We start from the raw sequence: 13,170 nt of genomic DNA, 5'->3' as shown, positions 1-13,170 counted from the left end.
GAAGACTGCAATTTGATCCTCAAAGCCATGGGACTTTGGAGCCAGTGAGTGAACCTCTGGAAGGTTCAGGGTCCTTCTATCTAAAATAGGATCGACAGCCCCCACCACGGGGATTTCTGTGAAGAGGGGAAGTACTGTGGATTAAATACCTGTGCACAGAAGGTATTTAGCTTGGAACTGTTAAGTCTTACGACAACTTTTCTGCCTTAAAATGCTCTAGGAGTCAATTTCAGGAAGATCTTTAGGGAAAGGAAGGAAGTTCTGAATTGCCCTAGAGTCAACTTTGCCATACCCAGTGAAGGTGGGAGAGTAATAATTAGAAACATTTGTGAGCATTGATCACTTTAAAATGAAAAAACAAACTGTTTTTTGCCAGACTATGTCTTCTAGTGAGTCAGTTGACTTGAGATAACATTTTATTAGTCCTCATTCTTTTATTTATTTATTTATTTATTTATTTTTAGGATTTTATTTGAGAGAAAGAGAGAGACTGTGCAAGCACGAGCAGGGACAGGGGCACAGGGAGAAGCAGGCTCCCCGCTGAGCAGGGAGCCCCACTTGGGCCTCAATCCCAGGACCCCAGGATCATGACCTGAGCTGAAGGCAGATGCTTAACTGGCTGAGCCACCCAGGCGCCCCTAGTCTTTTTTTTTTTTTTTAAGATTTTATTTGTTTATTTGAGAGAGAATGAGAGAGAGAGAGCACGAGAGGGAAGAGGGTCAGAGGGAGAAGCAGACTCCCTGCTGAGCAGGGAGCCCGATGCGAGATTCAGTCCCGGGACTCCAGGATCATGACCTGAGCCGAAGGCAGTCGCTTAACCAACTGAGCCACCCAGGCGCCCAGGTGCCCCTAGTCTTAATTCTTGTTTTAAAAAAGGCTGCCTTTATTTCTGGCAATATGGAGGATTAGAAATACTGATAGAGTTACATGTGCTAGGTAATATGCCGTGCACATGTTGGTATTATATATTAAAATATATATAAACACATATAAATAAATCTTTGTAAATAAATAGCCAAGCTGATGAGAGAGTAAAGGAATTTTCATCATGTTGGGATTCGTTAATTCTGTTGATCTGATGTGTACCTGAAAGTATGTGCCAATTCCTGGTAGCCTAGAGCCTCAGTTTTAATGGGGCTCTGATCATGAGGCTAATGCAGAGTAGACAGAGGGGAGACTCAAGGATAATTTAAGGGCTCCCAAAGGGCAACATCTTCCTGGCGGGGGAGGGGGCTGCTGTCAGAAAGAATTCTTAACTACAGGACCATAGTCACATTGTTTAGTGCCAGAATTCATACTATATATGTGGGGCTTTAAAAAACAATTTTTTTAAAGTGGATTGGTAGTGAACCCAGCAGGAGAGAACACACATCTTTGCTGGAAGAACTCTTTTTAAACCAAGACCTCTAAGATTCCCCACAGATAGAGTGTCAAGGACCTGAGTTCATATTCTCCTATGAATGAACATACATAGAAACAAGCTACCCTAAGTGAGAGTCAGGAGATACAACCAACTACATAAGCTCTCAAAGGTTGCAGATAGTAGAATTACCATATAGAATATAAAAGTTAATATATCTACTGTGTAGAAATAGAGACCGAGAATATAATGAAGGATGAACAGGATCAAAATTGACCATAGGTTGGAAAAAGGACCAAAGAGATCTTTTATAAATGATACATATGTAATTTAAATAAAAAAATAGACTTGATAAAGGACTTTAGACACTGTGAAAGTGAGAGGTGAAATGGAAGCTAGACAAAGATCTAAAGTACAAAAGAAAGGTTAAGAGATACATAAGGATGAAAATGTCAAACATGTTGAATCTGAATCTCAGAAAAAGCGAGTAGGATGGAGGATATATAACAGTCAAAGTTGTGATGGCTGAGACCTGTTCAAAATTGGTGAAGTATATAAATGGGAAGCCAACGAATACTAAATCAGATAAATAAAGAGACATGCCTACTAGATATGTGATCGTGAGACTGCAGAACATTGAAGACCTTGCTGGTGGAGGGGGAGGGTAATTACAGAGAACTGACAGGTAACCTAGAAAGGAAAGGCAGACAAATGGCTTCTGTTTTAATAGCAAATGTAGAAGCCAGAAGATAGTCAAATGGTACCCTCAAAGTGATGAGGGAAAAAAAGCATTAACCTATAGTTCTATATTCAGGAAAACCATCATTCAAGACTGAATGCAAAGTAGGTATTTCAAACTAAAAGAATAGCTAAAGGGATAACTGTTTTGTGCCATTTAACTCTGGGGAGTGGGGAGGAGGAAAGAAAATCCAAGGGCAGGGCAAGAGCAGTGAGATTTTTAGGAGGTTGTGACTTAACCTCACCACGAGTCCCAAAAGACTTAGTAAATGCCATTTAGAAACTTAAGAAAGACTTTATGTGAGTTGCTTTCTTCTGATGACTGATAAAGGTTAGATTTGGCTGTCTTTGCAGTTTGTAAGGCTGAACATTTATGTAGATGTTGGAAAACGGAGATGGAAGAATGCTGGATTGAGGAGTGGGAACGCATGGGCACTGGCGGGGGGTGGTGGTGAAGGCTGTGACATTAGGGTGCAGGCCAAGTAGCTCTCCCGGGAGAAAGGGAGGTCCTGGCTGGCAAATAAAACAAAAATCTTAAATCTACCACTTGGAGGAGAATGCTGTCCACAGTGAGTTACCTTGTCAGACTCGCCTATTGCTCAGTGTCATAGGTCATGCCTGAGTTAGTGAAATAGCTGCATTTCGAAATATATTTGATCTCTGTAAATATTCTTTCTGGAAAGACTTTCCTAAGCTTTGATGGGAAGCTGGTGCAAATTGTTTATCTATCTACAGTCATGAGAGGGGCTCTCCTGAAGTGAGGTGGCGGTCTAGGATTGGGTTGAAATCTAAGAATGGGGTGACATTCTGAGGCCAGGGCCAAAATCGTAAGTACTTCAGTGAGGTTACTGTGATGAAAACAATCTGCATTTTGACTACCTTTGGGATTGTATTTTACTTTTACTATTACTATGTTTTAAAGAATTTAAGTAATCTCTACACCCAACGTGGGGCTTGAATTTATAACCCCTCGATCAAGTCACATGCACCACCACCTGAGCCAGCCAGGCACCCCTACTTTTGGGATTTTTATCAAACTACTCATACAATTATTTGTTCATTTATGAGTTTCAGACATAATAAAGAGCTGTATCTCCTAGAGATTCCGATAAAGAGATGTGTATGGAATATGAAAATAACTTGAAGTTGTATTTTGGTGTTTTATTCTGTTTTAATAGTGGTAAAAGTCCATATTAGCATGATTTATTTGATCACTTACTGAGAGCAGACTTAGAGACTCAGAGAGTGAGGTCAAATAGAGTTCTCCCTTTATGTGTCTTAATCCCTGTTTGTTGAAGTCAGAGGTTATTCTTTGGCTGATTCTATACTGAATAAAATACCTCTTTATGGATTTGGAATAAAAAACTGAAACCATTTTGTTTTCACCTAGTGACATCAGCCTGTGACTGAATCAGAACTGTGTAAAACTGTTAGGTAGGTTTGGAATTTACAATTTTGTGGCACTGTGTACGGTGACTACTCTGAAGATGAAGTCTTAGTGAAACTTTGAACTTGCTCAGCTTTGAGAACATTTCCTTGATCATGGTCATGTTGGCTTGGTGGGATTTGACAGTTCTTGAAATTGGCTTTTATTAACTTGTAGGTTCTTCAGTGTAACTTACTGAAACATAAAATGTATAGAACTCTGCTCTAATTATCTAAAGGAAGGTCTTGTATTGATCTATTCTCCACAGCCAAACAGTTGGTGAGGCTAAAAGTGATTTCTTTTTCTTGTTTTACATAGATTAAATCCACAGTACTTATCAAGTTTAATGATGTAATTCCTAGCTGGTACTAGACATGAGAATATTCATTTTCTTAGAGATGGATCTGATTATGAAAAAGACTATCATAATTCTTGCTAGATCATCATCAGTACATGCTTAAAAAATCTCCACTCCCACCTCCCCTCAGTTGCCAAACATACACAGATGACTTTCTGATCTGTGTTTTAATTTCACCTCTCTGAATCCAGGTAACCAAATTCCTTTTGAATCAAGCAGGGTGTAATAAAGTAAAATACTTAGAAGCCTTCCCTTCTGAGTTTTGTTCATATTCATGGGCAGGAGAAGCATTCTCATTATTTACTTGATGCATCCTTTGCATGGAGTTACTATTACTGGATCGAATGTTCTTGCCTTTTCTGCTTACAGACGGCCAGCACTCTGTAAGCAGAACCCAGATCATGGATGTTAGTAAGCTTCTCCCTTTTCCAGAAGGAGCCATAAAATTAAGTTTTGCAAGCATTCTGTCATTTTGGGTGGGAAGATGATACTCACATGTCGATAGAATATAATACTGAAAAGTGTGGATTCATCTGGTATGGACTCTCAGTGCACAGTTTTAAAATAAAGGTCAAACAAAAACCCTTTCATCTGGTGGGAAATCTAAGGCAGGATGTGTGCGTGTTTAAAAGGCTAAAATACCACTTCTAATTTTTTAAAATTGATTTTATTTTTGAAGAAGTAGTCAACTTCTGAGTGTTCTGAAGGAGGTATTACTAGCACTCCAGGGCAAACTTTGCAGGTAGAAAATAAAACTTAAATCATGGTCCTTTAAGTTCACGTGTCATGAAGTCCGACCATTTATATACCGGTAAGTTGTGGCTTGACGAACATTACTTCAAGAAATGTCCGTGGCACGTTTGTTCCCTGCTGGAAGTCTCAGTCATAGGACATGCCTTCCCTACTCTTGTAATTCGTCAAGGTGAGGGGGGAGAGGGGTCTGCTCCGAGGCAGTAAGATTTAGGACGTCAAGACAGTTGTCCGCCTCGAGAAAAGAAAATTGACCTTTGTCTTCTTTCTCTTCTAGATTGTCTTTTTACTCGGGCCACTCTTCGTTCTCCATGTACTGCATGCTCTTCGTGGCAGTAAGTACTCAGCTTCCGTTTCTGGTGGGTGAGGTGCTGCGTGCAGTCGTGCAGCTCCCGTGTTCAGCCTCAGTGTCCCCTCCCGGGCGGCCACCTCCAGCATCCTTGTGAGCTCATTTTCTGCGGCTCAGAGAAGGGGCACCCGTGCTTCTGCCACAGCCCGTTACGGCTGTAGGGGAGGCCTGGCCCGGCATGCGGGCACACTTGCGGAGCGGGCGGCGACTTGGGAACCTTCCGGGCAGTAGGGGGCCTTCCCCGGTGCAGGAGGGGTTTCCTGCCAGTGGTAGGAACCTGACCGTCAAGCTGCCAGCCTGGCGCTCGGAGGCAGGTCACGTGTGCCCTTGCTTCGGGACGTGTTTTCTGCAACATACCAACAGCCTCTCTGTCAGCACCGCGGGTCCCTGCTCTGGAGACCCAGGCCGGGGTGGCCACTGCTGGGCGATGGCCGGACCCTACCTGGGAGCCCTGGGCCTTAGGAGCTCGGGGGTCCCTTTCCTCTGGGGGAGCTGCTGGCTTTAGGGGTGGAGCTTTGATTCGTGGATGTGAAGGCAGCTGTTGTTGCTCCTTGAGTAGGTTTTGTTTTCCTTCCACTTTCTGAAATACTTGATTGACTGCTTTCCGTGGGACCAGAAAGGTTTCGGCTTCTGGGAGAACCAGTCGCCGCTTCGGGACTTAGCATCTCTCCAGTTGGCAGGTGCACTTCTAACTGCTAACCCAGACAGCCGCGTGCCAGTTGGCACTTGCAGCATACACAGTGGACAGTGAAGAGGTAGAACATATTTGCGTCCACAGTTCGCAGCTCTAGAGATGAATGTTTATCCAGAGTCACTTAAGGAAGACCAGGCTTTAGGGCATATCCAGTAGTCTTTAAAGGTCAGCTCCGTGGACTTACTTTTTATAATGTTCTCACTCTCCTATCTCTGTGTGTCTCTCTTTCTCTATAAAATTAACAAAATTTGTTGGAAAAGAAGAGAGGGGGAAGAGATCTCTACCCTAAATGATCAGCTACAATTTTCATCTTAATTTTATGAGTGGATTTTTATATGGTTGTGTTCTGTGTGAATTTGCCATTTGCTCTTTTTTTTCCCCTTTCCTTGGTCACAGTAAGTGCTCTTGAGTATTTAATGCTTACATTATAAGTCCAGGATATGTAATATTAAGAGTAGACTGCTGGGAGTTAATTTGGTCTCATTTGGAGACATTTTAATATCAATTCTTACCAGAATCCTGCTTTCACTTGAAAAACCAAGTTTGAGAAGTCAAAAGAATGTAAAAATTACAGATGTGCTATGCAAAATTCAAACCCACAATTTCAAAACCATTACAATTGAGCTAATTTTTGGCTTCTTCACCATTTTTGGAAATATAAGTCTTTTGTCTTAGGTGAATTTAATTTTGTGAGGAAGCAACGGTACCAATTTAGCAGAATTTGGGGCTTGGCTTCCTTTTTAAAATACACACCCAAATGTTTCTGAAAATGTGCCATGGGGAATGTGATTTATTTGAAGGGAGGAACAAGAAATACTCTTCCAATATCCTCTGTTCATTTATCTTATTAGGAAAAGTTAGCATTCTTTCTAAAAGGCGCCACCATATATTTTTCTTTTCAAATAGGGCATGGTGGGAGGGTGTGTGCTATGGTGAGCGCTGTGTACTAAGACTGACGAATCACAGACCTGTACCCCTGAAACAAATCATACATTATATGGTAATAATAAAATTTAAAAAATTTAAAAAATAAAAATAAAAAATAAATTGGGCATGGGGACCGGGAGAGATGAAGGCTAGAGCCATTAGTATCCTGAGAAATCTTCCCAAAGTAGAAGTCCATGCCTGCACCGATGGCTTTTCAGTGTTTGCACGTGTTTTATATGCCCCCAGCCAGACCTCGCCATTGCGGCGTCTGGGCTTTGTCCGTCCCTCACCTGTGTGTCAGTGTCTTTAAGTCCTTAAGGAGAGAGACTCAAGAATCTGAGGTTGATATTGATGATTTGCATTTAAACTACTTAATTGTTGACTCCTGATAATCCTCATGAAGTAGGAGAAGAGGGATGGTTGCCACCCTTTTATAAAGTTGGGGAAATAGGGCCTTGGAAGGCTGTTGAGGTCTGTCAGCTCTCTAGTGGTCTCTTGTTCATCAGGTTCCCTTGCTTTGCTGATAGACTGCTTGATCTGAACCCTAGTCCAGTTATTTTAAAGGTTAGGTGACGACACATGACTTTTACCAACTTTTTTTTTTTCTAAAGATTTTATTGATCTGACAGAGAACACAAGCAGGGGGAGTGGCAGCGGGAGAGGGAGAAGCAGGCCTCTCGCTGAGCAGGGAGCCCAACGCAGGGCTCAATCCCAGGACCCCAGGACCATGACCCGAGCCCAAGGCAGACGCTTAACGACTGAGCCACCCAGGTGCCCCCCCCCCCGTTTTTAATTGCAAAGAATGTTCTCAGACTTATCTTATTCCATATCCTGTAACTTACAGTTCATGTTTGCTCCTTTGACCCTTCTCAAAATGTCTGTACATTCAAATATAAACTTTCACTGAGGGCTCTTTTGTAAAATATGTGAAACTACTGTATAGAGGATGAGATTAATAAATAGAGGGCCTCAGTGGTAAGCCTGCTCTGTGGACACCTGGGAATGTATGAGGAGGTAAGGATCTAAGCAGAGGGAAAATTACCTTGATTGTAGTTTAGTAACAGGTCAGTATGAGCTCGTAGAGGTAAAGTTATAATGAAAAGTTCAGATAAATAGATTTGTCATAGACCAAGGCCTTTCTGGAGAGGAAAGCTGGTCAGAGCAACCAGGCACTGCACTTCAGGGACTCTAAGTGGTGGAAATATTTACTTGATGTGGATGTAGGCTCCAGCTTTTATTTCAGCCCCTGAACACACAGATGTCTCCCTGCTTTCCAGCTCTCACATTTATATACAACATTTAACCAACCCCACGTCCTCTGCCAATTCCTTAGGCAGTGATTCATCTTATTTCCCTAGGCATCTTGGCATCGTGGGTCAGTCAGATTTGGGTGGAGATGTACAGTCATTTAAATTCGGAGGACAGTTTTTGATAGCTAAAACTTCCGTCAAGAACTCCTGACACCCAGAAATTAACTTTAAAAAGTCTCTCTTAAAGAAAATATCCTGACCATTGTTCTCCTCTGGCAGGCAGCCCAGCCCTGCACTTGACAGTGGCAGGGCAGCACCCATGGATACCACCTAGGCTGGCGGGAGCATACGGCAGGGCTTCTTTGCACATAGCTAGTTCAAGTGCTTAGGGATGCCCACTGAACTTGGCCAAGTGCCAAAGAATCCAAACTTACTTCACTGTCCAGAAAAGGAAGCATGTTATGAGACCGTTCTTTTTTCACTACATATATATATGGAATGTACTGGAATAGATACTGAAGGAAACACGTTTCCCAGCACTGTACTGTGGAGCCTGAAATCTGATTGTGTTTCTGCTAAGAAATTCCTGGATTAATAGCTACCGTGGGGGGGCCCAAGCACCTTAGTGTCTGTGCTTCAGCTACACCCCCTTCCCTGCAACAGGATGTATCTGGGTCTCACCCCCTCCTGTTGGGATAGTGCTCTTTGATACCACCCACTTCTCTCAAGATTTGTACAATCCCTTCCCCCACACTCACCCTGTAGTTCCTATGGTTGGTGATATTTCAGGAAGATGGTTTCCGAAGTGTGACTTAATGCCGGGCACTGGGCAGGTGAACAGAGCCCAGGAACTACAGGAATCCTGTCTAATTGTAACGTGGTATTCTACATTTAAATTTAGAAACTCTGTGAATCCTAAAGATGGTGAAATTGAAGCCTAAAGACTAAACAGAGGTCAGCCTTAGGGTGTTCTGGCCAAATCTGTCATGAAGTGGAGGCAGAATAATGTATTGCCTGGCTCAGTTTTAGAGGCTGTGTTTCAAAATACGTAGAGCAAGGAATATTTCTTTGTGTTGAACATGCTACTGTTGGTCTAGTTCAGGAGTTGGCAGATGATTTCAGTAAAAGGTCAGATCATAGGCTTTGTAGGCCACAATACAGTCTCCGTTGCATGTTCTTTTTTTTAAAAAGTTTTTTAAAATGTGAAAACCATTCTTAGCTTGCAAACCCCGACTCAACTTTAAAATGGGGGGAAAAAAACCTTTTTTAAGAATAGATTATTAAAAAACTCTGAGACAACAGCATTTTGTAGTTAAGTGTTACAGGATCAAGGAAAGGCAAAATAAAAATAAACCAGCCTCACAAAATATTTTTGTCAGCAATCAGATTTTAAAAGTGAGAAGTTAGACCCTTTAATGGAAGCTAATTTTTTTTTTCCAGAAATTTTAGGCAAAAAAGGCTATAGTCTACCCTTTGGTGATAGTAAGATAATGAAATACCTAAATAGTGTCAGTCGACATTTGATTTCCTTATTTAAAAAAGCCATATATGTAATAGTTTACAAAAAACACCGTGTATATCTTTGCATTTTTTTTCCATTGTGACCCCATGCATTGAAAAGTCCTGTTTATTTTGACCAGGTCTGTGTGTTCCCTACAAAACTATCATGAGGCTCTTCACAAAGAGATTCAGTGCTGGATTCTTTCTGGATTAGGAGGAAGGCCTCTCTGCACTTGTCAGGGAAGCATTTGCTGCCTGCACGGTGGAGCGTCTTCCTCCAATCCCCTCTGCCTTTGACTCTCTGGTTATTTTGAGCAAATCGATTTTCTGACCTTGTTGCCTTAAGGAATAAGAAATGGCCTTTATGAATCTCTAGTAATAGCTAAGAAGCTTTTCTTTATTTCTTTAAAGAATAGGACATAGTAACTTATTTCCATTCCATTTTCAATAGGTTTTACTTTGCTAAGAGACTGGACACTTTTTTTTTTTTTTTTTTTTTTTAAGAGACTGAACACTTTACCCTACACTGAGCAGTTAGGAGTTTCCTGACCAGAAGCACTATGTGGAAGAGTGGCTCAGGGCCTACCCTTGCTCAGTTTGCTCTTGTTGGAAGGAAAAACTACATCTGGAACCTTCCTTTTCACAAGGGCCAGTAGTGATGCCTGGTTTTAGTGAGGACATTCCTGGAGGATATTGGTGGATCAGACTATTTTTTGCTTTCTAAATCTGGGTTATGCACAATCATTGGTTGTATCTGATTTGCCCTGAGCTCTTGCTCTGATACACTGGTCAGGAAAATAATAGTTCCCTTGCTGGAGAGACAGCGAGAAATTGAGATAGGCCTCATTGTGGTTTCCTTTTGAGGCCTTGAGGCTATTAATTTCCTCTGCAAGTTCTACCCTGTGGTAGATGTCTATCCTGCCTCTTGAATAGATGAAAGAAAAAGTGGGCAGGGAGCAGTGTAAAGGTTGGTGAAGTAGATGATGTATTTTTGTTTTTCCGGCTAACTTTATTCAGTTTGTGCCTCCTGGAACCCCACATGCCTCTTGCCTTTTCCTGTGACAGCAGGGATGACACTAGTGATAGGCTCAGTTGTTCCTTTCACAAACCTGTTTTCTTTGCCTCCAGGGAGTACCTCAGTGACCAGCTGCAGGTTGGTCCATTCTGCCTTTTCTACCCTTTCTCTTGTTTCTAGTTGGGAACTTTCTGCTTCGGAGCTTCTTTCACCAGAAGGTTGGATGTTAGGATCGGGAGGGATCCAGATGCTAGAATTTCTCACTAGGCAGTACTCTTGTCCCCCACTAGTGGACCAAAATCCCCATGGGGCAGGTCAGTTGAGGCCAAACTGAAGCATGCTCAGAGAAGAATCTTAAAATGGGCCTGAGAGCAGTGACAGAGATGGGTTGATGAACCATTTTTGGCCTCGGGTAGGGGTTCACACCTTGTACTGTACATACAAGTCATGGAAGTAAATCCCATGCCCAATGCCAAAATGCTCTTGTAACGGGGCCTTCAGTGGACATTTAGTGTGTTTGTTCTCATGGGATTTAATTTTTTTTTCTCACAGTGTGAACCCCAGTGTATAAATACTATTTTCCTTCTCAACTGAAACTTACTTTTTTTTTAAAGTAAAACTCTTCATTCAAGTCACAGAAATCCGAATTAAGAACAAAATGGGATTTTGACTCAACACAGAGGTGGCTGGTAATTGGGATTTTATCTTTTGGTTGTAAGCAACTGACTTAGATCTCCCAGAGGGGGAAAAAAAATTTTTTTTTTTAAGATTTATTTATTAGAGAAAGCGTGTGCACGTGAGCAGGGGGAGGGGCAGGGGGAGAGGGAGACAAGCGGGCTCCCTGCAATGTGGGGTTCAATCCCAGAACCCTGAAATCGTGAGCTGAGCCGCAATCAAGAGTCAGACCCTTAACAGACTTGAGCCACCCAGGCACCCCCAAAACGGTTTATAGTAAAGACCTGGATGGGCTAGAACTAGCATACCACCAGGAACTGAATTTGCTTCACCTGTCTCACGGGCCGCCTGGCTTGGTGTGGCCGCCACTCTGCCCCATTCTTTGATCTCTCATGGCTTGCTGTCCTTGCCTCACCATAGCTTTTGCTTTCTCCTTCGTTTGCAAGTAGCCTATCCTGTATCCTTTAGGTGCTCTTTCTAGACCTTCTGAAAAAAAGAGAACCTGTTCATCCTTCTGCAAATTTCAGAGGGAGAATACGGCCCAGCAGATCTCGGGGTCAGGGACTGTCAGAGGTCATTTCAGTGCCCTCTCTGAAGAGAAGGCAGAGTGGTGTGGTCCGGATGGGGCTCCCCCTTCAACTGTGTCTCTGGAGGGATGGTTCCACCCAGGAGGGTAATTTGTAAGTCATTGACACTGCCACTGAGTCTGTCCCATACTGTGCACAATGCTGGATGTAGAGTTCCTCAGTTCTGAATTTTAAGAGATAAGCAGTGGACTTCCTTACTTGAATGTGCTCGGTGCGTACGTGATTAACAAACACACGTGTGGGGAGAGGGGAGTCTGCAAAGGCAGGGCCTTACAGAGCCTTTTATTATAAGCTTTAGCATTAAAGCAGGAGCTCTGTCCCTAAATCTAGTACTAGTAGAACAGTGGTGAGAGCTTCCAACAGTTTCTCTGAGGCAGTTACGAACATGTACTTCCCTCAGCAGTCTTGTGTTTAAAGGTACATACTGTCCTCTTTCCTCTAAAAGGACAAGGAATAGAATAAAAAATGATAAACCCACAAAATCAAAAAATGGAAAAGGAGACAACAGGCAAGAGGTAATGATTTTGCCTCCTCCCTGGAGGCAAAGAAAACAGGTTTGTGAAAGGAACAACTGAGCCTATCACTAGTGTCATCCCTGCTGTCACAGGAAAAGGCAAGAGGCATGTGGGGTTCCAGGAGGCACAAACTGAATAGTTAGCCGGAAAAACAAAAATACATCATCTACTTCACCAACCTTTACACTGCTCCCTGCCCACTTTTTCTTTCATCTATTCAAGAGGCAGGATAGACATCTACCACAGGGTAGAACTTGCAGAGGAAATTAATAACCTCAATAACCTCTAGCAGTTATAAATGAGTGGTAGAGGAAGTCAAATCTCTAGTGCCTCCAGAGGGTGAGATATTAGAAAATCTGCACTGCGGGACCCAAGAAAAGTTTAACACTGTCTGCTTTGTTGAAGTCGCTGATGTAGGAAAGACTTCTGGCTGGCAGCATGGGAAGACAGTTGTCCCCGTCTGGATACCGGGCGTATCAGCTGTGGAACTCAAGTGATCCAAGGGCCAAGAAACTCAGTATGTTTAGCTCCGTGGGGTCTACTGAAATGGAGGCGTCCTCGCAGCCGTGAACAGGGCTGTAGCTAGGTGATGCCCGGCCTTCCCAGAGCTACACTGAGGAAACAGAGCAGGCGAAAAGGAAGCGTATCACTTAGCCAGCCTCACCCCGAGCAGCGGAACTGTTCTGTGACGGCAGCCTGCATACACGCTACGGCCGTTAGTCATCAGAGCCAGAGCCTGGAGGGGAGGGTAAGGTTAGGTGTAGAACCACAATGGGGGGCTTCCTAGTACCCCCGGTCTGGGTGAAATAATCTCTGAGTCACCAGAGAAGGGGGTAACATCGATACTTTGGTAGATGTGTAAGGAGAAACTAGCTACTTAGAGGGGTGAAGGTTTCACCTAAAGTACATAGAAGCTTGAGTACTAATCCGTAAGTGAATGTTAATTAGGGGCAAGCTACCTAGAACTAAAGTGAGGGTCTTTTACTGTTAGGATTTTAGAAGCCGAAGTGAGGAAGGACCTTCAAA

General features: G+C 42.9%; 1 protein-coding gene across 3 annotated transcripts in view; it reads left to right on the top strand.

The window, feature by feature from the left end:
- The window catches only part of PLPP1 (phospholipid phosphatase 1), a 99,421-nt gene that overhangs the window by 82,131 nt on the left and 4,120 nt on the right, over positions 1–13,170 (top strand). For all 3 annotated transcript variants that reach the window (XM_027604720.2, XM_027604721.2, XM_027604722.2), the window contains exon 4: positions 4,910–4,967. In XM_027604720.2, coding sequence (XP_027460521.1) covers positions 4,910–4,967 — 58 coding nt within the window. The remainder of the gene's footprint in view (positions 1–4,909; positions 4,968–13,170) is intronic.

This window comes from Zalophus californianus, chromosome 5 (assembly GCF_009762305.2).
Source record: "Zalophus californianus isolate mZalCal1 chromosome 5, mZalCal1.pri.v2, whole genome shotgun sequence".
Lineage (NCBI taxonomy): Eukaryota > Metazoa > Chordata > Mammalia > Carnivora > Otariidae > Zalophus > Zalophus californianus.
This window is presented reverse-complemented; position numbering and strand designations above follow the sequence as displayed.